The 27339-nt window shown below is 39.5% G+C and overlaps 2 protein-coding genes and 1 pseudogene across 9 annotated transcripts; 2 read left to right on the top strand and 1 right to left on the bottom strand.

The window, feature by feature from the left end:
- Positions 1-428: 428 nt before the first annotated feature.
- LOC147817886 (uncharacterized) lies at positions 429-1269 on the bottom strand (annotated as a pseudogene).
- A 7545-nt stretch (positions 1270-8814) lies between these two features.
- On the top strand, positions 8815-19786 carry mybl2a (MYB proto-oncogene like 2a). 8 transcript variants are annotated; one of them, XM_023427343.2, is made up of 13 exons: positions 8815-9024; positions 9259-9318; positions 11160-11288; positions 11621-11692; positions 11912-12044; positions 12154-12374; positions 12522-12642; positions 14156-14209; positions 14375-14619; positions 14821-15523; positions 16163-16405; positions 16698-16898; positions 18099-19786. In XM_023427343.2, exons 5-13 carry the CDS (start codon positions 11973-11975, stop codon positions 18699-18701), a joined length of 2463 nt encoding a protein of 820 aa, XP_023283111.1. In that variant the 5' UTR covers positions 8815-9024; positions 9259-9318; positions 11160-11288; positions 11621-11692; positions 11912-11972; the 3' UTR covers positions 18702-19786. The 8 variants fall into 8 exon arrangements, with proteins under 8 accessions (XP_023283111.1, XP_087035723.1, XP_023283103.1 ...); XM_087179597.1 differs by having other exon boundaries at positions 11952-12044; XM_023427335.2 differs by having other exon boundaries at positions 11186-11288; positions 11952-12044.
- Positions 19787-20096: 310 nt separating this feature from the next.
- nsun5 (NOP2/Sun RNA methyltransferase 5) lies at positions 20097-26583 on the top strand. Its single transcript, XM_023427347.2, has 4 exons — positions 20097-21341; positions 22230-22437; positions 23088-23252; positions 25003-26583. The coding sequence occupies exons 1-4, from the start codon at positions 20417-20419 to the stop codon at positions 25175-25177; spliced, it is 1473 nt and encodes a 490-aa protein (XP_023283115.1). The 5' UTR covers positions 20097-20416; the 3' UTR covers positions 25178-26583.
- The last annotated feature ends 756 nt before the right edge of the window (positions 26584-27339 follow it).

Genomic DNA, 27339 nt, shown 5'->3' on the forward strand with positions numbered 1-27339 from the left:
CCTGGAGGTGTCGTGGGACCAACTAGACGAAACACTGGTGAAAGGAGGTTCCCACCTGATGACCCCAAAGACATGTTAGTTATCACTGCTCATTAGTCTGTATAATTAATAGTTATCATAGGACATGTTAAGCTTAGGGAGCTATTCACTGAGTCTGGTCCATTTTCTGTAGCACAAGTTTCTTGTGTTTATCTTAAAGTTTATTAAAGTAGATTTTTTTTGTGACTCCAGTGAGACATACAACCTGTGTTTGGGGGAGATCGCAGTTGGTTTGGGCGCTTAAGTTTACTATCAAAGTGACAAGTCAGCTGAGTTTAGGCCACCAAAGTATAATTTTAAAAGCTGATATGATACAGCTGGTTTGGGACTCTACAAATTTTGCTGTTTGCAGGCGACTTTGGGTTTGTCAAAGTTAAAGTTAAAATTGTCTAAGTTCGGGCATCTGATAAGGATGCTTCCTTGGCGCCTCCCTTTGGAGGTTTTCCGGGCATGTCCGACTGGGAGGAGACCCCAGGGTAGACCCAGAACTCGCTGGAGAGATTACGTATCCCCTCTGGCCTTGGAACGCCTTGGGATCCCCCAGGAGTAACTGGAAAACATTGCCAGAGAGAGGGATGTCTGGGACCTTCTGCTTAGCCTGTTGCCACCGGACCTGACCCTGGGTAAGTGGAAGATATCGGATGGATGAATGGATGGACCTCCAATTGGCATAATCGGGTGTCATTACTGCTGACGTGAATAACAATCTTACTGTATTTACGTTTATTATTAGCCAGCAGTTTTAAGTATGATTCAACATCGCCCACTCTGGCTCCAGGAATGCATTTAATGATGGTTGCCGGTGTCGCTAACTTCATGTTTCTCAAAATAGCTGCCAATGACCAGAGTTTGTTTCTCAGTGGGTGTGTCACTGAGTGGGGAGAATCTGTTAGAAGCATGAACAGGTCGGTGGTGAACCATGGGCTATGCTTCCTGTTGTTACGAACAGTAACACAGCCAGCCTGCCTTCCCAGCTGCCTTGTAACCACTGGGGGTAGATTAGTAGCTACAGAAGGGGCTACACTGGGTCGGTCCGTACCAGTAGTGATGTGGTTTCCATGGTGTGGAGTGGGAGCCTCTAATTCACTGAGCATCGGCTGATCGGCTGTCTGCAAATAAACTACATTTATTACACATACTGTTACCAATAAAGGAGGCAGAGGAATAACTAAACAAGAAGCACACCGAGCAAGAGAGAGCAGGAGAGTGAGAGGGAAAGAGAGAAGCCATCATTAGCTGCCAAGCTAAAGTAACTAGGAGGTTTGAGTAGCATGTAAACAGCTGTGATTTAGCGAGAAAGTCGCTAACAGATGGAGAGAGCTCTGAGTGATCAAATTAGTGTACGTTTAAATGTACAACAGGTAATTAGCTGCTCTAGTGAAAGAAAACAGCTGTGAGAGCAGCTATATGAGCTAACACCAACTGTTAAGTCAAACTGGAGTTTTCAAGAGAGAAAGCTGGAACCTAGAGGAAGAGAAGATTGACATACCAATTAGAAGAAATATGGACTGAAAAACAAGCAAAGAACATCAAGAATCCACTTCCACTTTGAAGAGCAGGCAGGAAGGAAACACAAAAGGTGGGGCACAGCCTCACAGCAGCAGCACACCAAACGTGAAGGTACCCAGACAGCAGCAGTTAGAGACATTTTTTGGCTCGCTGGTGATCCCATGCAGAGCTGAGAGGATCCACAAACACCAGAAAGGCAACCGGTAAGAGGTCGAACTTTTGTCACTAGAGACTGTTGCTGCGGAGGATCATTGCTGCCAGCCGATTGTTTGTGCTAGTGCTAGCTTAGCCAAGGGGTTGATTGCCCAGTAATGCGTGGCTTGTTAGCTCTTTAATGCCCATGTTTGCAAATGGCTTGTTAATTTCTCTAAACCTGTTTATTATGAAAGTATTTATTAATGTGATGCTATTGTCATGGTTTTGCTATAGCAGACACCTTTTGTTAGTTTTGTTTGGACTTTCTCACTTCCTGTTTTATTTTGTAATTGGTTTCCTTGTTTTTTTTGCTTCCGGTCTCGGTTCTGTTTCTGTGTGGTGATTGTCTGCCCCGCTTTAATGTGTTTCACCTGTGTTCAATCACCCTTGCCTCCCTTGTCTATATAGTCTTTGTGCTTCCCTTTGTCTGTGTCGGTTCGTCTGTTTATATCTGGCTTTGTCTTCATCTGGTCGCGTTGCTTGTTCATGTCTGGTTCGTCCACAAGCTGTTCATGTCCGGTTTGTCCTTAGTCTGTTCATGTTGCCTGTTGTCATCCCCTGTGCTTCCCGTGTTTTGGCCTGCTGTTCCTTGTGGTTCCATATGCTTGTTTTTTAAGTTCTTTTGTTTAATAAACCTGTCTGCACCGTCTCCCAAGTGTTGGCTACATTTGGGTCCTACTTACCACTAACCCTGACAGCTATAAGTGAAATAAGTAGAAATGAGTAATGGTGATGTTGGAGTGCTGCTTATTTATTAAGTGCATCTAAAGCGTTTCACTTTGGTCACAAAATTTGGATGAAAGAAGTTAATTGTTTGTGGTTATAGCTGCGGTAGAAATTCATAATTTGGAGAATCATTACACATTGCATAATTTGAGAATACTTCATAATTCAATTTAATATTAATTTAAATAAATAATGTTAAAATATAATTAATGATGATAATAATACACAGTGAAATTCATACTTACCTGATACTAAGCTAAAAGAATCAATTATGACAGCAGTGGGTAACTTTATTTGCACTTAATAATATAATTTAAGGTAAATAAGACACTTTGGGTTTCGCAGTATTTAAGAAGGTTTTAACTTTTCTGCTACTTGTTTGTTCATATTACAGTTATTTGCAATAGAATACACAGTATGTACAGTATTTAAAATATGTTTCTTTTTCTGTGTTTCTTTGATCGATTTAAAGGTTTGCACCTGATGGTTAAAGACAAGTGATGTCTGATGTCAAGTGATGGAACAAAAGGAACTGTCAAACTGAAATGTCAAACTAAACCACTGCACCTGCAAAATAAAAGGGAAATAGGAAAAGCTGTTTGGTCATTTGAGTAGAATCCAGTTAGACCTCTGGGTAGATGACTCCTTCCCTTTCAAGTGGGGAAGCTGCACAGGCAATCAAACCATAACTTGACACCAACACCAGCTACTGGAAGTGACACAAAACGCTTGCCGCAGCACATCAGACACACCTGGACATTTGGTATTATTTAATATCAAAATAACAAACGGAACATGGAGATGGAGTACAATGAACACCAGCCACACTCGTCTTTATTTACTCAACCCCCAAAACAGTTCCCAACAACAACCAACAATTACATTCTCAGGGGAGATGCTTCACAATACTTAACACATAGCAAACACAGGATAATCTGTTGATATCACTCAACAAAAATATCACTTCAATGATTCAGCAACAACAAAAATCCACTTCAGTTTATTCGACTTCTCAAATTAGTGCTGAGTAATGGTCTTCCCAAACAATCAAGGTTTCAGTTCTATTCAATTCATTGTTTTTACCCTAAGCTTTTACCATACAAGTGAGTCATCTTCCCCATCAAATCGGACCTCTGATAGAGTAAACTCTAAAACTCCTCTGACTTACCTGTGGTACCATGTAGTTCAAACAGGGTGTAAGAGGATGAGGTTTCCTGGCGAACAGCGTGATGAAGAGGAGGAGATCCAAGTATTTTATTACTGACCACGGACTGTACACAGCGCCAGAGGTGGTTCACTTGTGGCATCATGTTTTTTGTCATCTGTATTTAAATCCAAAATGGCACCAACACTGCACAATCACCACATGGGGGCAGAGCTCCCTTCTGCTTGTTTTTTTCCCCTCCCCTCTGTTAAAGGTGTTTGTTTCTTCCCCACCATGGATTTGAATCTAATATGTCTCATAATAGACCTACATCCATGTTCCCCACATCAGTGGTTCCACAGTTTACTTTTCTTATGCTGTTATTCATATGACTCGGCCGAGTCTGGTCCAAGAAATCTAGTGTTGTCAGACTTTTGCTGCTTTGTTTCATGGACACACATGAAAGGAAAGAGTGAACCAGCAAACATGAGGTCCAGCTGCAAGTGACACAAAATCCATAAAAGAACATTTAAAGTAAGTAGAAAGTCAACAGTAGCTGTAGAAGTTTAAGATATTAATAAATAATAATTGCAACATTCATGAACATACAGTTCATTCATTTGAAAGCAAATTTTAAGTAAATAAAAGGCTTAAATGTCACATATGTTATTCCTGTGCCCAAGGACAGTTAAGTCAATATTATCTGTCCTAAAACTACAAGTCAGAGAATCCTCAAATTCTCCAGACAACATAAGGGCACTGACTTAAATTAAAATAAATTAAATTAAAATATCAATTAAATGTCATAAGTGACAAATTATGTTAATGCACTTTTTAATGGAACCCCCCCACATTAAGAGCTAATGAGTGCAATTTTACAGTGGAAAAACATAGACTTGCCAATGTCATATTCTAAAAAAGCCAAAGTTTTGTAGCTCAATTTACTATGAACCACTGGGAGAAATGCGTTACCCCACTAACCCCATAATCTACAATAGCTGTGTTGTGTATCTCCTAACAGATCTCATCCAGATTTTAAATTCGACACCAAGTTTAAGATATGAAATACTCATTTTGGTGTAAGAAATTACAAAAACATCACCTCACAGTGTCAATCAAAGTCTCATTCATTAATATGGAGCAACCTGGAATGACATTACACATTTTAAGGTTCTCCCTTTGGTTTCTAACTTTAGACTAGAGTGCTGCATGTTCAAAAATATTCACCAATCTGTTCTGGGGCGCAGGAATTCTTAAAAAGCCTTGGATTCTCCTTTGAATGCACAGTCCATGATTATGATATAGTGTTCCACACTTAAAGCATCTGGTGCAGAAAAATAATAGGTTAAAATTGTATATAATAAAGTCATTATAGAAGCCTATTTGGGATCTTAGTCAACTGATCATGTAACTTTAAAATGAAAATGTAATCTTCCACACGTATGTGTTCTAGTATTACACTGGACTTGACTTGATGAATATGAGCAAAGCAGGAGAAGCTGTAAGCTTTTTCCATTTCAAAGTATTTAATCTTTTGTTTGCAGTCAGTCAGGTGTGAGTAGTTACAGCTGAGTAGTCATATTTCTACAAATAAAACAAAGGGCACATACCGGTCAAATTCTATCATATAATCTTGAATAAACAACAACAATGAGCAATTCTAAATCAAAAATTAGTAAATCAATACATTGTATAATCATGTGAGAACAAACCAAGGAGATTAGATACTATTTAACAATAAAATAAACATGACGGAGGATTATTGAAATAAACTCACTCAATCCATTCAGGAACAAAAGTGAAATGATAGAGGGAACCAGCTCAGCTGAAGGGCAAAAGGAGAACGAGCTAAGGACACAGAACAAAGAACACTTGAGGCACCTATGTGAGCTTCCCACTTCCTTGTCACCTGTTTGTCTGTCTGGGGCAGTGGCAGTGGCTTGTTTCACCAGGGCATAAATGACACAAAGATCTGCTGTAATATGCATTATTTTATTTTTTGGAAACTTTGTGGCTGTGAGGATGATTTTAAAATGAAATCTTTCAGAGCAGGTGAACAGCTGTTCCCCACTCTGTGTGATGTCACTCACTCTGTTTGACATCGCTCACTCTGTGTGATGTCACTTCTTTTCTTAACAAACAAATATCAACCCGACAGCCATACTTTCAAAGACCTTAAGTAGGTCCTGTCACATCATATCTTACAACCGTTATTAATGTACCAGTCACCAATTGTTGCTGACACAATGATCTTTCGCTGTCAGGTCTCTTGGGGCACTCTTTTTTTTCTGTTCTTTTCTTTCCCTGCATCCTGATCCACACTCCAGTCCAGTTTACACCTATAAGCTGGTTTGCCAACTGCCAATAAACACCAAAAAAGAAGAAGAGATGTAGTCGATTTTTTCATTCAAACTGCTTTTTCGTTTCATAAATAGAAAATTGATTCACAAATGTCTGTTTGAAAGTTGTAAATGTTAGGAAGATATTCTGAAATGCTTTTCATTCATTAGTAAATTAATTGAATATATTCACAGATATGTTTTTATTCACGGAGTTTGTGTATTTGCAGACCGTTTTATATTTGCAAAATATTTTTGTGAGTTTACAAATTGATTTTTATAGGCCTATTTGTGGAAGGTGTTTTATATTTACAGATTACACATTTACTCACTGATTGTCAATCTGTTCACACAAATATTATTATTAAACTATTATTGACACTAATCTAGCTCTATAGACAGGAGATGAAAATTTGTTGACATGGCAAACCATGTCAACAAACTTTCATCTCCTGTCAAGAAAAGAGGAAAGGACAGCACAGGTTGAGCAGATGTAAGAGAATAAGATTTAATATTTGTACACCTATGACATGTAAACATCAGACAATTTTTGCCTCTATTTCTGTGGCATTGGTCATTGACAAAATGTGTTGTGTTGTGCTTTCAGAATGATGGAGACAGAGAACAATAAATTCAAAATATGATGCAGACTCGGGGTGATTTTTTTTTTTCCTGGGAAACTATCATGTTTTCCCCAAATGATGTACTGTACACATAGCTTGATGCAGTAAATAGTGCATTTAGCTGCTGTGAATGGGGAAAAAAATCCCTGTGAATATAGACTGAAGTTGGGGCTAAGCCCTGAATGTTAACAATGTATGGCTCCGCTGCTGGTATATAGTCCTAGGTACCACTACCCAAATAAGGCTAGTCTATAGTCTTAACCTATGTGAAGATTCTATTGGTCACTTACCTGAACATAGTCATGTCTCACCTACCGACTGCTACGCATCTCATACCCTTGGTCTGATTTCATTCATCCTTATGTGGAACTGGATTTGGTCAGTTATGATTTTTCCCTACAGACCTTGGTTACTGTAGCAAGGGAGGATAAAAATGGTGGGCTGGACACTATCAGTCATAATTGTGGCTAAAAGTTTGCATTGTATACCACTATGAGGCCTTTTATGTCCTGTACTCTTACATTATGAATGTGAACCTACATAATAAGACTAGAAGGAGAAATTCCTTCACAAGAATACACACACACACACACACAGGCAAAATTAAACGCTGTGAACTCTCAAAATACTCAAAATATGGCCAGTTGTGCAAGTACCTTCATGTGGCAAATCAAATGCATTCAGCTATTAAAGCAGAAATGAAGCTGACTTAAATAAAATGGGTAACACTTTACTTTAATACCCTCCTATTTAGCATTTAAAGATCGTTACATAATATAAGGAGCTATAAGTGTTTATTAATGTGTTTGTAAACAACTGTAATTTCTCCTCAGGGCACTTACAAGGCTGTTGTGTAAATGGCTAACAAATCACATAATTGTTACAATACACTGTACATGAATACTTAAAACATACTCTTGTCTGCTTACAACTACATTATAGTGTGTTATAAACCACTACTAAAAGGATACTTACATGGATCAGTTTGGAACTAACATGACTTTATTGACCTTGTGATGTGGGTGTGGGTGAAATATGGTAAATATAGGTATATAGGTATGTATATATTCTTAAAATAACATAAAATGAGATAGCCTAGTATATTGTACACACCTGTGCATCTGATCTATTGGTATTTTGTGGTATTAATTCAACAATTGATATGGTCTTCTGCAGTTTTGTCTAAACTTTTTTGCTGTGCCACCACTTTAAACTTAAAAACTCTGAACTGCTTCCATTTTTTCCTTTATTTAAATTGGAAATTTTGCCATCAATCAGACATATATTTTTTTAAATAAAGGAAACAAACAGAACTTCAAACAAAAAAGGAAAAATAATTAAGAAAAGAACAAATAAATAAATTTCAAAAAGGACAATTGCTTCATATCTTAAGTGACAGACTTCTTCAGACAAACATTTCAGAATAGATATTAAGTGCTGACATTGTTACAAATTTGAGAGACTCAAAGTAACTTTCAAGATCAATTAAAAACAACATAAATGAGGAAATTGATTTAAGAAATTTTGTTTCATGAATATAAAAATTTCCCAGTAAAATTAGGTTAACAACATTGCATAAAAATGTTTTCCTTAAATTCAAAATAAGTGAATATATATATATATATATATATATATATATTAAATTTTAATGACACGTTTTGTTTTGTATAACTTTCAAAGTCATTCCAGAATGTAATACAATATGAGCAACTGTAGCACAGATGAATTATGCTTTCTTGTTCAGTCTTACAAAAAGTACATCTGTTATCAATATTTATAAATCTTAAAATTTACATTTACGCTAAACTGCATCCTTTTATACATATTTGCCTTTGCTTACATATGCTGGAATTGCCATCTTTTGAAAAGTTGAGGTCTTCATTAAAACTCAAAATAAAGTTATATGGGTTTGAGCTGTGCTTAGCAGTGCTAGCATGTAGCCTAGCAGAAAAGAGACCCACCAGTGAGTTCACAAAGAGGTTAATTTAGTTCAGTTAAAATGTCCCTAATGCTAAACTAGTGTTGTCTTTACATTCAAGTAAACGTCCATGAATGTTTGATTAAGGACGGTTATTTTTTCTAAACAGGTTTGGGAAGATAAAATAGGAAAGTCTAGCCCTGAATACAGTAAAGAGCAACATTTCTGGTCAACAGCAACCGTTAGCTGTTTGTGTCGGTTGTAACCGTCAGTCACATTGACCATTTCCGGAGAATGTATGCAACTGTGTGTGCAGCCCTAGTGTTCTTGAACAGACCTCACTGTTTCAGTCCCGGGTAAATTTTTACTCACACAACGCTACGAGTTCCTGAACTGTTTCTTAATTTCAGTAACTTGTATATACATTGCGTTCAGCGTGTGTTGTAGTTACTATTAAACTGTTACAGTTAGCAGGTACAGGCTGAGTTTCTGGGGCAGAGATTGGCGATACAACGGAGGGATGTCGCGCGGGTAAGTGAGGGAAACAAACGAATGAGGATGTTGACGTTGCCTTATTGAGAAAGTGTATGTTTGTGCTATGCTGAAGGTGGCAACGTCTCACAGCTATGATCATTTATATTCAACCATCGCTACAGCTTTAAATGAAGTGGGTGCTTTGCCCAGTTGTCTATATCAGAACGTGAGTGAGTGTTTGCTCTCCCTCATGTCCGTTTAAAAGCCGTTGTTTCTGTTGTCTCATGGTAGTGAACTGGAGAAGCTGGACCCGGCTGTTTTCCAGAAGCAAATGCACAATCTGAAATTTAGGTAGGAATTTCTGTATCCTCCCTACTATCATGTCAGCTAACTTTCTATGCTCTAGTCACAAATATCGAAATTATCACAAACATCTAATTTTTGCCTATAGAAATTTCGGGCAGGTTTATTAAATGTGCGTACTTGTGCCGCTAGAGGCATTCTACTTTCTGTACTGTCAGTTAACCATTTCCTCAATCGTGTTGAAGAGAGCTGCTAGTTAGCAGCCGTTAGCTCGCTTGAAGTTACAGCCAAGTTGAAATGTAAGCTATGTAGTTTGTCACTCAGTTTTGGCAAATCAATCGCAGTGATTTTGTCTTTAGAGTTTTGCATTCTATTGTTTAGATATTTAGCTAAAGTTTCATATTCATGTCCAAGTAATGGTTTGGTTTGGTACAGCTAATTTTAGCTGCTAAGCTGTCTCAGGTTTTCTGTGGGCACGTAGCTCAGTGCTGTGGAGCACAACATGCATGCTTATTGAGGAGGTTTCGGTACAGCAGAGTAAGTTACACATGCTTTGTACTTAAGGAAACCGTGAAGAGTTAGATAGGTAATAGGCGCTCATAGTAATTATATGAGCATGTAAGTGTCTGTGTCTTTGCTGTTTACAAAACAGTTACGGCGACTTTGTCCTCATTGGCTTCAAGAGTTACCAGCAAAACTAAGTTATCTCTTTGAGCACATTGCAGAGAAAATGTTAAATGTTGTCTGACTTGTATAGAACAGGAAAGTAAAACTGGACTCCAAAACTTAATTTTTGCATTGAATGGTGGTCTGATAATGAAAAATGTCAATTTCCTGTGAAAATCATTCACATACTTTCTTTTAGCCACCATATAGCTAATTTCATCATACAGAAGTGTAATGACTGATGGAGTTGTTGGAAACTGTTACATATTGTAATATTGAGCAAGCATGTTTTGATTGACACTGAATATATAGACAGATTAAGAAATAGTTACATCGGACTGCCGCTCTGTTGGCAGCATTTAGTAGACACTTATTTCTGCTGTCATCAAAGATTGAACATATATTTGTATCCCTTTGCAATATTCAGCCCTGCCTTTGTACTGTAATTGTTTCTTTAGTGTTTATTCTATATATGTTTAAATGTTTTTTTAGGCATGAGCAAAAGATAAGGTCAGTCACCAAAGAAACTGTTTTAAGGGATGACAGAGGAGGAATTTTACTTTCAGATGTCTTTCTGAATGTTTGGTTACGGAAATACCAGAGGCAAAGCATTTTGACTTCAAACCACTGTAGCCATTTTGTTTAGCTGTGTACAGCAGATGTTGCTTGACATTGTGGAATAGGACGATAGGAATTATGCACCATAATGACATGTGAAGGTCTGACACCAACATATTGCATAATTACTGAATTTTAGGTCAGATAATTTGGAATTTACATACAAGAGAACAGATATATCTACCAATCCTTTTGAGTACCCCTGTCAAGTACATGCATTGTTGTTTTTTCCATACACTATGAAGCTAACTTGCAGGGTATTTATGATGTGAGTATTGGCGCTGTGGAGTATACTATAGAGTGCAACTTTTAACTGACTTTAGCCTGAAGTGGCATTCTAATAGCGTTTTAATCTTGGGATGCTTTAACTGTAGCAGTTGACACAAATGTTCAAAGAGAGTGGAATGTTTGCTGTTTTTTTAATTCGATAGGTAAACATGAGGTTTAAAATTACATTTCAAAACAGCACCTTTCTGAAGTCCATATCAACCATATCATATTTTCATATGTATCAAATGTTCATTGTCTTCATTGTGTTGAAAGATATCAAATCGTTCTCTACTCTGTCTTTTCACTCTTTGCCATCTTGTAATGTTGAAATCCAGGAATACATGATTGTGCGTGTTTGCAGCATGGAAGAAGAGGGGGAGAGTAATCTGTGCATTGACACTGACTCGGACACAGCAGAGAAGAAGGATGGGACCAAGTGTAAAGTCAAATGGACTCAGGAAGAGGTGAGTGAAAAGACTTGAAACAACTTTTGTCCTCACAATACTGTAATATTTATATTTTAGACACTCATCAGAAGATGTTATCTGGAGCCACTCACTATAATTTCAAGTAGCTTACTATATTAGTGGAGGAAGTATAAGAGGAAGAGCCGATTTAAGCAGAGGTGGCAACTTGTGCTCAAGAAATTTTTCACATAGGTTTCTGGTAATTTATTAGCTAACCTTAAAAGTAATAAACTAAAAACAATGTGTTCATGATAACCTGTAACTGTGAGCTGACCTTAAAGCTCACATTAAATTATAATGTGTCTGAACTAATTTTTTATTGTTTTCAGGATGAAAATCTCAAAATCCTGATAAGCAACTTTGGGAAAAAAGATTGGAAAAACATTGCCAGTTTTTTACCTGTAAGTATTCAGTAGAAACAAAATCAGTTGAGAACAGGAGAATGAATGAACCAGCAACGTGAACCTGTAAAGGTTGATAAAACAGAAGAATTCCAGAGGGATTACAGCCATGTGTCTTGTCATGTTGTTGATCTTAAATATTGCAAATCTCAGAAAAATCTCAGAATTCTAACTGTGTTTGATTATTTTAATCTTGAATGATTCAACAACCTGTCTTAGCATTTTAGAAAGAAGAGTTAATTTCCTGTTGCTGTGACAGGGACGGACAGAATTCCAGTGTATGATCCGCTGGAAAAAACACCTTGATCCTGATTTAGTCAAAGGCTTCTGGTCCAAAGAGGAAGACGAAAAGGTGGAAGAATTACACACAAAATCTGATACAGACTTTCCACAGTTTTTAGTTAATATTGTCCTATCTCACTTAATACATTGGTGTTTGGATATGTATTTACTCTGGATAGATAATAGAGCTGGTGGGCAAGTATGGCACCAGGCACTGGACTTTGATTGCCAGGCACTTAAAAGGAAGGTTGGGGAAACAGTGTCGCGAGCGCTGGCACAACCACCTTGACCCACTGGTGAAAAAGAGCTCCTGGACCAATGAAGAAGACCTCATCATCTACAAAGCCCACTCCATTCTGGGAAACCGGTGGGCTGAGATCGCCAAGCTGCTTCCTGGAAGGTGGGTTAGGTAGCAGTGATTGATTTGTTGAAACGAGGCAGATGATGGGCAGTCACATGCATCATTTTGTTGTTACTCTTAAAATATGTCTGTTTTAACTAGGGATGACACAGAGAATTTAATGTACATTTTCCATTCCTCTTGAAGGACAGACAATTCTGTGAAGAATCACTGGAACGCCACCATCAAACGTAAAGCTGAGTTGGGCCTGTACAAAGACGACGCTAACAGCATTTCTCTTGATATTCAACAGTTTGTGGAAGGAGAGGTATAGTGCTGAACTGAATTTAATTTAGTACATGCTGTATATGGCTCATATTATTCAGTTTTTACTGATTTCCTGTTGATTAATTGTCATTAGGATGTAGCTGGTAAAATGTTTGTTGGTTACAGTTTGGAAAATGCAAATTCGTCCACCAAGCAGTTTATCAGGGACACCTGTACACCTGCTTATTCATTTAATTATCCAATCAGCCAATCATGTGGCAGCAGAGCAATGCATAAAATGATTGGACTGGAAAGACTCGAAAAACATAGCCTGATCTAATGAATCTCGATTTCTTCTGGAATGTGTGCGTGCGTGCGTGCGTGCTTAGTATGAAAACAAGCATTTAAAAAGTGCACCTTCACTCAGCTCTCCCGCTGCTGTGCTCTGCTCTCCTCCACTTTGTTTAACAACTCCTCCCTGTCTAATGTTACTTGTCTAATAAGATTACATTAAAAGTGAGTAACGTATCGCTAACAGCGTTATATAGTTTACACTCACATCACATCTGATTACAAGTGTGAACATTAAAATACTATTTCTTACCTAACCCTCATCATTTACGAGTCAGTAAAAGGCTTATGACGCTTCCTGACTAGCGTCTTCTTCATCTGTTGTCTTTCTCTTCTTAGAGAAGTATCTGAACAAGCTCATCTGAAAATGCAGTCAGCATTTAATACATAATGACGTGTAGATATTAGCTTAATGCTATCAATTAGTTTACCCAAGTTAGCGTCACTGAGTTGGCTAATAAGTCTACCTTTTCTCCGGTAATTCGCTGCCTTATTCCTCACGACTTCACTTCTCTGACTCTGCCTGACGTGACGTCACTTTCAAGGCCGCGCTCTCGCGAGTAATTAACTCCAATAGGATCCCCCAACCACCCCACTCCCTCCCTCCCCTCTCCCCGCTGTTGTGCTCATCATCACACAGGCTGTGAAGGTGGAGAGATGTGGCAGTGGTGCATTTGCGACAATTATAAAAAAAAAGAAAAGAAATTTGAAGGCGTGGCGGCTATGATTTAGCAGTGGAGGGCCACCACTGCTAAATGAATGTAGAGGAAACATTGATGTTAGTATAAAATTAACAACTGAAACTTACTCACCCTGAATTCTATATACAGATCCGGATGCTTGTCTTTGAGCTGAGATAAGTCTGAGGTGTTTCCTCCTTTTTGGTTGTCTATAACTCATCCCAACAATCCACATCAAATACAAAATATCTCCATACACGAGTCTCACTGTGTTGCTGCTGCCATTCCACGTCTTTATTGTTCACTGTACCTGCCTCCTTATTCTCTTTGAGTTGGATGTCAGACTAGGACACTTGTAGGGTCATTATAATAACCTTGTCATTCCTGGAAGAATCACATTTTAAGTGCTTACGACATCGATGTGGCTGTAGAAAAACAAGTACCAGCAGAATTTTCAGAATTGAGGCATCGGTTTGGTACCAAAGGATCGGTTCTCATGAAGTCCTTACACTCTGGATTTACATTATGTTGTCTTTTTTACAGGTGGACTTCAAATGTGATGTTGTATTAGACACTGAACCAGTAACTCCTGAAGTGGTAAGCTTTCTATTGTTTAATTTTTTCACTTTTTTTTGTAAAATCAAGAGGTGGTTTGGGTGTGTGACAACACTAGAAAAACTTCTAAATGTTTTTATATTTTCCTCCTAGATATCCTCATCTGATAATCTTGGTTTCACACTCCTACTTATTGCTTTGCTGCAGGTCAGGACAGTGAAAGAGAAGAAACAGAAGGACTGTCAGAAAGCCAAGCAGCAGACAGCTGTTCCATCTCCACAGACTTTGGCATCAAGGAGAGAGTTTTCCTCTCTGAGTCCGACCTTGCCTCCCAGTTCGAGTTCCAGCCCCAGTTCCAGCTCAGGTGCTCCACGAGCAGCTGCACCAGTAGACCAGAAGAAGTTTGCTGATGCGGCATTGAGGATGATCGCTGAGGACATGCTGCCACTCAGGTGACTTTCAGTGCTAGTGGCTAATGTCTCTGTGGTGTTGTATGTGTGTTACAATGCTCAACACATTCACCTCCACCTGATGCAGAAAGGCTAACTAGCTACTGGTATGTCTACAACATGTTAAGATAGAAATCTAATCACCAATCTAGATCATACCGCATTAGAAAATTTACAATGCCAGTGTGTCTTTGTTCTCCACAGTTTTGTTGAAGGAGCAGGCTTCAGGTCTTTCATGAGCACCATTAGTCCTGAATACAACAAGCTGTCCCAGCGTGCCATGGGCTTGCAGCTCTATGATGATGTGGAGAGAACCATTAAGCCTCAGCTCATCCGTGACCTTAAAGCCTGCCTTGCCAGAACCAAAGATGGTGAGAATGCCATTCATGTCACCTTTGACCTCTGGGCTGGGGATCAATCCCAACCAGTGGAGGAGCCCATCATCATTGTGCAGCTCCACTTTGTCAGTGATTCCTGGCAGATCCGCCGTCCCATTGTGGCTTTCCGTCACCTCACCCACAAAAACCTCAGCACTGCTGTAGCCAGAGAGCTTGAAGGTGTGCTTCTTAGCTATGGCATATTTTCACACAGCATTGGCTATGTACTTGCCAACCAGGCCAAAGACACCCTAGCTGGGAACAACTTATTCTGCGACTACAAGATCATGTGCTCATCCAACAGGGGAGAACCAGATGGAGATGAGATAGTGGCATTTTTGTCAGACCAGTTGTCAGAACCAGGGTCCCCCTTTTCAGAGCTTCAGATCGGGACCAGAACCATCTGTGTGGCCAAAACACTGCAGCTGGTGATCAAGGAGGCACTGAAGAATTCGAGGGTAGTGGAGAACCTGCTCTCACAGGTCCACAACGTGGTGGCTTTCTTTAGGAGCAGTGCCTACTGGAGTGAGGTAAGAGAAACATGAACAGATTAAAATGTAATGTCACAGATTTACAGATTCTACATCCAAAGATGAGGCAGCAGTACCAGGGTGACTAGTTTTAATTAAGTTTTTATGAATCAATTTCAGTGTCCTAAGCCAGCAAGGTTTGGTCAAATGTTTAAACAAGTCAAACTTGCACCTGACCTGAGAGAGATGGGCTTTTTTTCCTGGCCGTGTTTAAAGGTTTATTTGTTGGATGTTCATTGGTGTGAAATCACAAGTTAAACTTTGACATTGTACTGTTTGAGGCAGCAAATTAACGGGAGAACAGACAGTGTAGTCCTCCTGTAGATTGTAATGTAAAAATGTTTTATTTGTTTGGTGGAGATTCAAATAAGTGTTTTTTTTTTTCTTTTAGGTTTTAGTTTCTTGTACTATAAACCAAATATCTCATTAAGTCTCATTTTCAAGTGTTGGTGTTCAAACTGTCACCACTGTTTTTCTTTCCCAACTCATTTCCGGTGACAAGCATATGTCATGATTTTTTAGACTTTTCACATTACTTTACACTTTTCAGTGACAACAGAGAAACAGAGATTTAAAGAGATCAGATATTCCTTTCCTGACTTGTTTTAACACAACTATTGTCTGTCATGTTTTGTTTAGGTTTTGTTGAGGGAGTGCAGCGTGTCTCTGTGCCCTTCTTCCAGTAATTGCCGCTGGAACTCCATGATGCTGTCTTTACGCCGTATGGTGCAGGAGTCGGCCTGGAGCGCCATCATGACGCTTCTTGCCCAGGCTCGCATAGAGGCTAATGACACAGCCAGTGCTCCACCTCTGGTCATGGTCAGGAGGGAACAAGTGATTGACATCCTGAGTCTCATTGAGCCATTTGAGGAAGCCTTGCAGGTAAAAGAGAAAGTTAATGACAACTTTATGTATTATGGATGTAGTGGGAATGTGAGTTTTTTTGTTTTTTTTTCACTAAATCCTAATATAGTTTTGGCCTTTCTGGACACCAAGTTCCAGATTGCCTTTTCTGACTAATGTTAAGCTAATAGTGAGCTGTTATGAACAAGCTAAAAGGAAAAATTTCTGTGTGTAGACTGCAGCTTCAGTTGTCACAAACATAAACATTTATAAACAGCTTGAGACAGCAGCTTATGTAAAGAGAATTTCCTTTTTGCCTCTTCTAACCCAGGTCCTGCAAGGAAATGGTGTGACCATCTCTTTTATCATACCCTCCCTCATTGGCCTTGATAAGACCTTGGAGAGCCGTGTTACCAACTACACCCACTTCAACAAGGCCCTGCGCACAGGCCTCCACACACACTTCCAATCCCTGATTCACCAGAAGGACATGATACTAGCTGCTGTGCTTGACCCCAGGATCAAAATGCAGGTACTTAATTTGGACAGAGACCTGGCTGTTCTGTCATACTTTACATTTTGCATCCACAGAGCTGATGAACTGAAATGATGGGCTGCAAGTTTTCATCCTTTTTTCCAGTTTTACATTCTTTTCTGTAGCAAGATTTTTCCTGCATAGAGAATTGGGAAGCGGCTGCCTCCGTCAAATTTCGTGCTGCCTCCACCTCCTGACAAAATTCTAGTACTTGTTTTCTCGGTACACGGTGGATTTGACTTTTGTAACTGCAATTGCAGCGCTCAGCAATGTAGTGGCATTGTATCGTTATCCGTGCATCAGGCAGAGCCAATCTGAAATTGCCAAAGAAGAAGAATACAAACGCGCTGGATTTGCTGCCTGCGGAAGGAGGCAGCGACCTGATTTCGCGGCTCTTCAAACAGGTGAATCGGGTTGCCACACGTATAATACGGGATCGTCTCATATTTTTAAATATGAGACGGGACGCAATTTGTCCTGTATTTTCGTTCATGTTATGTCATCAAAGTACTGTGAATAACGTATTGTCAAGTAAAACCAAACCAGTTGCCACCTTTTTTTCACGTAAAAGGATTTTTTCACATAAAAGGTGGCAACACTACAGATAAATATTATCTCTTTTACATCCAAGCACACCCAGTTTCTTGAAAAGTTTCTCCTAAATTAACGTTACATTCCATCGTGTATGTTTTTTTTTTTTTTTTTTTTGCAGAAATGTCTCAAATCACATATTATTTTTAAAAAGTTCACGAGGAGGAAAATCGAAATGCTAAGAGTGCAGACATCATTAGTTTTAATATGAGAAAAAATCTTTATTCATGTTACTGACAAGATACGGTTAATTTGTCAGGACTGAAAGTAGGACTAGTTCTCAGCCACAAGTGGAAGGTGCCGGTATTAACGAGTGTATTTAAGCCGACATTTACATGATTCTAACATCAGTTTTTATTAATCTTCCCAGATGTTCAGAAAAGCATAGAGTGAGTGGCATTGAACCGCATTGGCTGGAGAGATAATGAAAATATATCCACCAGTCGTACGGCTTGGTACCACCCCTGCCTAATTTTCGGCCAGGAAAAACCCTGTGTATATATTGGGCTATATTGACGTCTATTTTTATATGGAGTATATCAGAGAAAAACTACAGTCATACACTCAGAGTCAGAACTCTCACCCTGTCTTGAACATTTTTTCCAGCCGTTTTCTGATGCCAAACTGGAGGACCAGACAGGTTTCTTAACTCCTCTGTCAAAGTATCAGGCTCGTACCATCGTGGAAGCCACATTAGAAAGCATGGAGGCCTCAGCATCTCCCTCTGTGGAAGCAGATAAAGACCAGACAAACAAGGAGTTGAAAAAGGGGCAGGATGGTGAACAGGAAAACCAATCCAACACGCTAATAGAGGCATCTGGTGCCAGCTCAGATGAAAACAACTACGACGGAGTCAGTGGAAACGACCTGAAGCGCAAGTCCATCTTCAACTTCCTCCAGCCACCTGCAAAGACCATGAAGAGGTCAGAGCTTGATGTGTACCTGTCCGAACCACTGTGGGAGAGCAACTCCAGTGTGCTTTACTGGAAGGCTGCTACTCGCTTCCCCGAGCTCCAGGGCATTGCCAAGAAGCTGCTAGCAGTACCAGCCACCTCAGGGGGCTTTGACCGGCTCTATCCAATGGCAGCATGTATTGTAAGAGCCAAGAGGAACCGCCTGCCACCTCACACCACAGAGAGATTGCTTCTATACAAAAACTCTTTAAAGACAAAGACTGTTAAAAAGCCCATCGCTGTCACTAAACACTGATGGTCAACTCACTATTGGGTCTGGTTATTCTGTCCTCCCCTCTTGCTTCTCCACACAGCATCCCACTCAATATAATTTCTTCCAACATTAGATTAAACTAACTAAATTAAGCATTATTCAACCTTGCAGTAGTAGGCAACAGCAGCAAACTATATTAAGTGTATTGAAAATGAGGGTGGTGAATATCTCTTTATAAAACAAGCTACAACACAATAACAACCAGTCACCTACCATCAGAGGTCAAACTTATATTTTCTCAGTTCAAACTAAAATGAGTTCTGCGAAGACCTTGTGCTGTCACTGCCATCCCACAGACAGGAGGAAATTATGACTGATCGATGTCCTCGTGTGTAGGATCTGAAATGTTCTTGCCCCCACTGATTGTATTAAAAAGACACTGTAACAGACAGCAAAGCACAAATCTACCTTAATGCCATAAGAATAACTTTATGCAATAAAAGTGCTACATATCAGAGCTTTACAATCAGCCTGTGTTTCACTTGATGCAGAAATTAAATATTTATTGCTTTTCTGTTTGGCTAGTGAATCACATAGTAAGTGCATGGCTAGTCAGTCCCTAAAGCAAAAGCAAAATGATTAATATGTGCCAGAAAATGGACTGTAAATTTATAAGCTCATTGTAATTTGTTTTGTGTGCTGTACACCAAGTGCAGATGGACTATATCAGGTCACTTGACATTAAATTGAATGAAACTGCACTTTTTTCAGTTTTTGTTTTTGTAAAGTTTATTTTATAAGTCTTTTATAATTTCTTTCTATATATATATATATATATATATATATATATATATATATATGGTCAGTAATGCATTAGAGGCACAACAATGAATGGTTTTCTCAAGAGTCTTGATTTATGAGCTGTCGATGTGAAAGGTCATTCTACATCTTTAATGTATGTGTAATACTCTAATAGACTGAACAAACTAAAGTTCACATGACAATAACAGCTGACAGATTTTATTGCAGTGATAATTGTTCATATTGTGTTAACACTAGTGTGAATTTTAGTCACTTGATATCCAGAGACTGTACTTGTATTAAAGAATAAAGATATTTTTTCTACAGTTTTTTGTATTTATGGCCAGTTTTCATGTTCAGGTCAGTTTCTGTGTTTGGTAACCGCACTGTCTGGGTGTAGGGTGTAAAGGGTGGGAAGAAAGTCACTTTAGCAGTGTAAGTAGTTTATCCTGAGAACCCTAGATTGAACAGATTGCAAAGCATTAATTCTACCATAGAAAAATATGTTACTAAGATGAGTTTGGGAAACCAAAACACATTACATTGAAATGCAATGAATTTAAACATTTTTGAATTTTCATAAAATGACTAACATTGCTGTAAAGTAAACGTCTATAATATGTGTTTTAGGGAAAGTCGTCACCATTCTGTTGTCATCAGTGATTGGCTGGACAGGCCGCTTACGTCAGACAAAAACAGTGCGCCAACATGTACTTCCGGTGTGATGACCCGTTTTCTGCCATGTGCATGGTAAAAAAAAGTGACCACGAGCAGCTTTTAAAACATTATTGAGAAAAATAAACCCGCTGCGTGTCCCCTGTTCACCGCGACAGAGAGAGGACGAGAAGGCTGCGGCAGGACCAGTCAGGCCCGTCCTCACCAGTGAAACACCAGTAACCGGTTCAAAAAGTACGAGCTAATCTGGGTCCTTCGCTAGCTACCGGTTGGTTTTCACCATGGCTTTGTACGTGAAAGCCGCAGAGATCCTGGAGAAAGCAGAGAGGAAGCAAGGCGCATTGAAAACTCTGGTTTACGACAGTAAGTTTGCGAACATCAAGCAGCTCTTTGCTCTGGTTTGTGAGACCCAGAAGTTTTCCTCCGTCCTGCGGGAGCTCATCGAGTCCACCAAGCTGCTCAAACACACCAAGCTGAAGATGCACCTGGCCATGGTGCTGGTGTATGACCTGGTGATGGGCCAGGGGCTGAAGTGCGGGGGCTCCTGGAAGTCCACAATGATGAAACATCGCTCCAGGCTGCAGGCGGAGCTTGCCCGCATAAAGATAAAGCAGAAGGTCAGCAGGAATGAAGACCTGCTACCGGCCGAAGTCCAGCGGTCCGCCGTGGACCACCTGCCCAGGTATGTGCGTGTGAACACCCTGAAGACCACCGTGGAGGATGCTGTGGATTACCTGAAGAGGGACGGCTTCTCCTACCAGGGACAGGCCTCCAGGCTGGAGGACTTGACCCTAAAGGAGAAAGACTTTGTGAGGGACCTGCACTTGCCGGAGGTGCTGGTCTTTTCTCCTAAAACTGACTTCCATGACCACTTCCTGTACAAGGCTGGCCACGTCATTCTGCAAGACAAAGCCAGCTGCCTCCCTGCCTATCTCCTCAACCCCCCTCCTGGCAGCCATGTCATTGATGCCTGCGCTGCCCCTGGCAACAAAACCAGCCACCTCGCAGCTATAATGAAGAACAAGGGCAAGCTGTTTGCCTTTGATTTGGATGCCAAGCGTTTGGCCACCATGTCTACTCTCCTGCTCCGAGCTGGAGTGACCTGTCAGCAGCTGGCCAACCAGGACTTCCTGAAAGTGGACCCTGATAGCCTACAGTATAAAGATGTTGAGTATATCCTGCTGGATCCCTCATGCAGTGGATCAGGTACAGTAACCAGTTCACTATGTGTATGATACAGGTTTCTGATCACATGCCTGCTTTCTTTTCAGGTCTTTGACATCCCTCTTTATCTATGGAACATGTGTATATTGTTTCATAGTCACAACCACTGTCTGCATCCTATAGTTTTCATTTCCTGAATCTTCCCGGCCGGGATAACTGGGTCAGAGTCAGGTCTCCGTCTAGCTTGCACAGATTTGCATCACAGGAGCAGAGCAGCACTATCTGGTTATTGCTGCATTTACCCAGTGGTAAATCAGAGCTGTTAAAGGGCTCAAACAGATAAAAGTTGGAGGCATCAATGTACATGCAAAAATTGAAATGCAGCTTCTGTTGCTCAGAAAGTGCTGAACATAGGGAGGAAAAGGCAAATTGCAGGCACATATGGACAACATGTGTTGAGCTCAGTCTCAGTATCATCCCAAGCTGCCTGACGAGATGCTATTATAATATCTTCTCTTTTGCGAGCTGTTATTGCAACTATTTTAAGAAATGGTTAAAACTTTGTCTCTCGTGTTGTGACTGATTTTGTACTGATTACGTTACACCATCAGTTGCTGGCTCTCTTTTGGTTTTATCAAAATGTTGAACATTATTACTTCATCAGCGTCATGATACTGATTTTCTCTCTAACTAATTATATCACTGAAGTCAAAGAAGCAGATGTGCAGACAGCAGATTGTGATCAAATACCTGTCTAAATGTCTCTGTTTATAGTAAACTGTGTTGCTTTATCTGCATGTCAGAATCAAGACATGCTGCACCAGGATTCTTTAAAAACCCATATCATAACCAGAACCCAGAATTCTAGTGTACTAGAGGCAATCCCATTAGGATTGAAATAAATATAGTTTCAATAATCTGTGGCTCCAGGTATGGTGTGCCTCCTGGACAACAGCTCTGCTGACCAAGAGAAGGATCAGGCTCGTCTGACCTCTTTGGCCTCCTTCCAGCTGCGATGCCTGAACCATGGCCTCAGGTTTCCCTGCCTGAAGCGTCTGGTCTACTCCACCTGCTCCATCTATAGCCAGGAGAATGAGGAAGTGGTAAAGGCCTGCCTGCAGCAGAACCCTGGCTTCAGGTAGCAGCAGCCCACTTGCACTTGATCAAATTGAAGTTATTCATGCTTTTTTATCTGCAAACATTAGAGCATTTGCTTTCAAGCTTTTTCTTTTGTACTGGTTGTCCAAGTCATGTCACATAGAGCATTTGCATCTTTCCTTCAATTTGAATTTGGTCTGTTTTCAAGAGATAATTTCATTATTACATGAAATTTTAGTGACCTCTGCCAAGAAGAGAAAACACTTAGGGTTTGTTTGTAAGTTTGTAACTGTACAGACGCAGGATTTCTAAACTTTTGGGTCGGAGCACCACATGTTGGTTGTTGATGTGAAAATACTTTATGTTCTAATTTTTTATGTTTCAAAATAATACAATATCCCAAGATCGATCCCCTGACCTTGGCCTTTCAATACATTTCTGATACTTGCCAGCCAGAGTCACTCACTGCCAGTATGTTTATTTCCCATGTACAGACTACAAAGACACTTAAGTCAACAGAGTTGCAAATGCAAATTATTTTTATTGCCTATTTTGTTTAGTCACTTTCACTGTGTAGTTGTAAATGCTTGGAATATGGAATCATCTATCAGTCCCAAAGGTGCAGGTATCGCTTTAAATATCATTATTGTTGAAACTAATACTTGAATGGTTTTATGTTTTCTCCTCAAGGCTGGTTCCTCTGCTGGCGAAGTGGCCTGAACGAGGCCTAGAACCACTCACTCAGTGTCTGCGTGCCAGCACCTCCAAGACCCGCTCACACGGCTTCTTCGTGGCTTTGCTGGAGAAACACAGTGGGGCTGGGAATATGAATCAGAGACCACCTGTCCAGATAAGGTAAATACTGGGGTGTCATGTATAGTTATTGCTATAGGGTTAAATAATCTAATAAATGCTAGATTTAAAAGTCCTGTTTGCTCAGGATTTGTGTTTAGGAACATCCAATTATTTCATTTAATTTATAGATATAGTAGAAATTATCTGCATTACATATTTTGGTGAGTTCATTCAAATTTAACTTTTTATTAATTATACAATTAATTATGTTTTAGTGTATCACCATACCCTAAAAATTGTGTTTGTGCTTGTGTTTCAGTCATCATCTCATAATAAATTTAGGCATAAATGGTAAAAGATTTTGAATGTTTCATCACTGCAAAGGTTGATTTTTGGGTTTTGTAGGTCTGTGTTGGTTTTATTATGTCATAAAACAACCTACACATAACAAACTTATCCAAATATTTACAAAAAAGACACAAATCCTATCTAACATGACACATGGAAGAAACACAGACTACAAAATGAAACATAACAAGACCAGGTCTAAACCTGGTACATGTCTTGACCGCCTCTGGTCAAATCCTGATTTTATGACTGTGACGTCATCTGACAAAATCACCAAACACATAAATTAAAGACAGACTGAGCTGTGAGTTCAGCTGGATTTACTGTAACATGATCACTCAGAGAGAAAGTTAGACGAGACAGAATATCTTTAATTTTTTTTCTCTATTTTTAGTTATTTTTTCAGGCGTTTGCCTTTTATTACAGTCAAAGAGAGAGATGGGAAAATTAAGGGGAGAAAGAGAAAGGATGACACGAAGCAAAGGGCCATAGGCTGGACTAAGCCCAAATGGCACACGCTCCACTAGGTGAACCACCGGGGCCCGAGACAGACTATCTTTCTTATTTAGTCTGTCACACAGAACACAGCCTCCATCTGGAGTAACAATAGTTTAGTCTTTATTTACTTCAACTCGAGAACGTAACAGACTTTTATTAGAGGCAGGTCTTTATGTCTAACTCCCTCTGTTTGATATGTAGAGTTGGTCATAGTCGTTAGTACGAAGCCTTGTTACCGATGACTTTTCTCTCTCCCTCCCTCTCTCCTGCTCTCTCGCTCAGTGTGTCTTACGTTTAGTTATTCCTCTGCCTCCTTTAGTAATAAACAGCAAATAAACTACTTTCATTACATGTACCAACATGTAATGAAAGTAGTTTATTTGCTGTAATGGAGGTGAGGCTCAGTGTATTAGTAGCACCCCTCCTCTTCCCTGCAGTTCCTGAGCAGCCGGGAAACCAGAGTGGCTCGGTAGATTGCCTGTAACAAGACGTGTAGCCATGAGCCCCTGGTTAGCATCCATACACGGTCCAGACCTGAACCAGGTTTATACCCCGTCTGTTTATAAAAAGTCTCTAGAGACAATGATTTTAGTTAGCAACACTGCAGCTGCAAACACCCCCATAATAAAAATAAAACCCGTTTGATCTAGAAAGTGTAACTCAAGTGACAAGGCACTGACCAGTGGAGGGAGGGATGAGTGAGGTTATGGTATCTTATGTTCAGTAAAATAATTATCTGAGATTGTGATTTTGGTGTTCAGTACAGTTGTAATTTAGTTGTTGTGGAATTCTGCAGTCACATCATCATGACTTTCACTTAAATATCACAAGTGTTAATGAGCACAAACAAATCTATTTCTGTAACTGGAATTGTACGAGCTTTAACAGAAGCTTCTAATACAGACAATCAACTTTTTCACTCTGAAATTAGACAGTTTTCTTTCGCTTGTCTGCTTTGTCACAGTGACCCTGAGGCAACATCACACAGTTCACTCACCTTTGAGAAGAGACCTGAAGCTTCAGAGACAGAGAACAAACAGACACCTGCTGCAGACTCCACACAGACTGACAGCACACCAGGGAAGAAGAAGAGGAGGAAGAGGAAGAGGAAGAAGGCAGCAACAGCGGAGGGATTGTAAAAAAATAATTAAAATGGTTCTGCATATTGTCTGGGGATTGTCTGTGAAAGCCTCATTTGATTTCAAGTAGAGATGTGTGGGGAATGTAACTGAAAAGTAAAGATCATTTTTTACTGTATCTCATTATTGTTAGATACTGTGCAAAGCTCTTGGTGCCTTTCCTTACATTTTTTTTTTTTTCAGAATGAGGTTCAGGTGTTTGTGTTTCTCCAGAGAAGTGACAGGTGTTACCCGGTAGGGGACAGGTAACCAGCAGCCAAACAGCGAAAAAATTAGCTCACTTCCAGCCAAATAGAGACTCCCATTGATTGAAACAATCATTTTGGTTACAGTAGTTTATATTATCAGAGCAGGTGTGGTCAGTAGCCTGGTTTCTCCTTTTGTACACAACTAAGAGCAATACCTGAAACTGCAGTCATCTCACTGTCACAGTGTCACATATTCAGAAAGTTACATTGATCATAGTGTAAACCTGTTGGTTACCTTGAACCCAATATTTTGTCCATGTCATTTATATGAATTAAGGTTGACAAAATATTAGGAACAATCTTCAGTATAACCCAGTGCAGTTCAACTCCACCATGAATGAGTCTCCAAAATGACCGTTATAATAAATCAACACCTCTTTCAAACAGAATCAATCCAAAAAATGAACATTAAAATCCTTATGAAGCCTGTTGTATTATACTGCATTTGTTTTATGTAGGTGTCATTAATAAATTGGCAAGTGGGTGTAGATTAATTTAATCACTGTCATAGAAACCCTTTCCCTGAACTGGAGAATCAATATTTTCTGAAGAAATTGTCTTAAAATTGAAAATGAGTATGACATTAATTAATTTCAGCACTGGAGTAATATGCAGTTAAGAAAATCACTGGAAAATGTATTTTTGCATCACCCAGGAAATTAGAAACCATTTACTGACAATAACAACAGAATGTGAGATTCGTTTAAGCGATTTTCTGACTCAGACATGGCTGTTGAAGAAAAGTACAGTGGTCGAATAACAACGTTAGATGACACACGTTTGAACTTACGTTACTACGGCAGCGGTGCATAAATTAGGCCTGCTTGTAAGCCTTTTTTAATAGAGGCTACGGTCGAAAAGTCTTTTTTGCTTAGGAAGGTTCAAACTCAATGAAATGACCGGTGTTGTGGCAAAGTGATTGTCTGACATACAGCATTTATGTCTGGGATAATAGAAAAAGGCATGTCTTAGTGAAGCTTGAACATGACATTTAGCCTGGACACATGATTATACAGTAAATAACAGTATAAAAACATTGTTCCCAATGTTTTTGTGTGTTTGGTATTTCTATCCTTTTCATACTGGGGAATGAGCCTGTCATTAACATGATGTACGGATGGGTTAGGCTGTATATAAAATAAAGAAATATAACTCGTTTATGACCGATCGTTTTATTCACCTGTTGAAATACCTTTAAAAGGCTAATACAACACACAAAATGCACTTTTCTGCTTGCCAGAAAGAGATGGTACCTTTTTCCTTTAGATTGAAATTTTGTTTGCCTCAAATAATAGATAAAATAAAAACTTGGTAATAATATTTTCAGCCACCAAACCAATTTTTGCCTTATAATAAGATAATGTCTCCTTTACCTTGTTTCAGGCAACATATGCACAGGTAGGTCTACAGGTACATGTGACATATTTGTCATAGGTGCAATACAGAATATTTTAATAAACCCAGAGTTAGAAAACACAATTACATACATTCAACTATATACATACAACTATATACATTTATTTATGCATTTTACTTAAATGCTTTGAAAATAATGTGAGTGTCACTATTCTGCTCCCTGCAAAAGTGACCCAGGTCAGTCATCTACAAAAACATGGATAATAATTTCCTTTCAATAATTTTAAGAAATGTTATTAACTGGTTTGCTGACCATGATATTACTGTGCTTGATTGGCCAGCCTACTCGCCTGACCTGAACCCCGTAGAGAATCTATGGTGAAAAACACCCAACCTGACAATCAATGCCCCCATCAAAGCAACCTGGGCTTCAATAACACCTCAGCAGTGCCACAGGCTGAATGCCTCCTGCCACGCCACATAGGAGCCCCAACCAAGTATTGAGTGCATTTCAGAACATGAACATTTCTGTATTGTAAATCTTTTTTTGATTGATTG

Source organism: Seriola lalandi, unplaced genomic scaffold (genome assembly GCF_002814215.2).
Source record: "Seriola lalandi dorsalis isolate HSWRI2012SDOR001 ecotype SW California unplaced genomic scaffold, Sedor1 jcf7180002054861, whole genome shotgun sequence".
NCBI classification, from domain to species: Eukaryota; Metazoa; Chordata; class Actinopteri; order Carangiformes; family Carangidae; genus Seriola; species Seriola lalandi.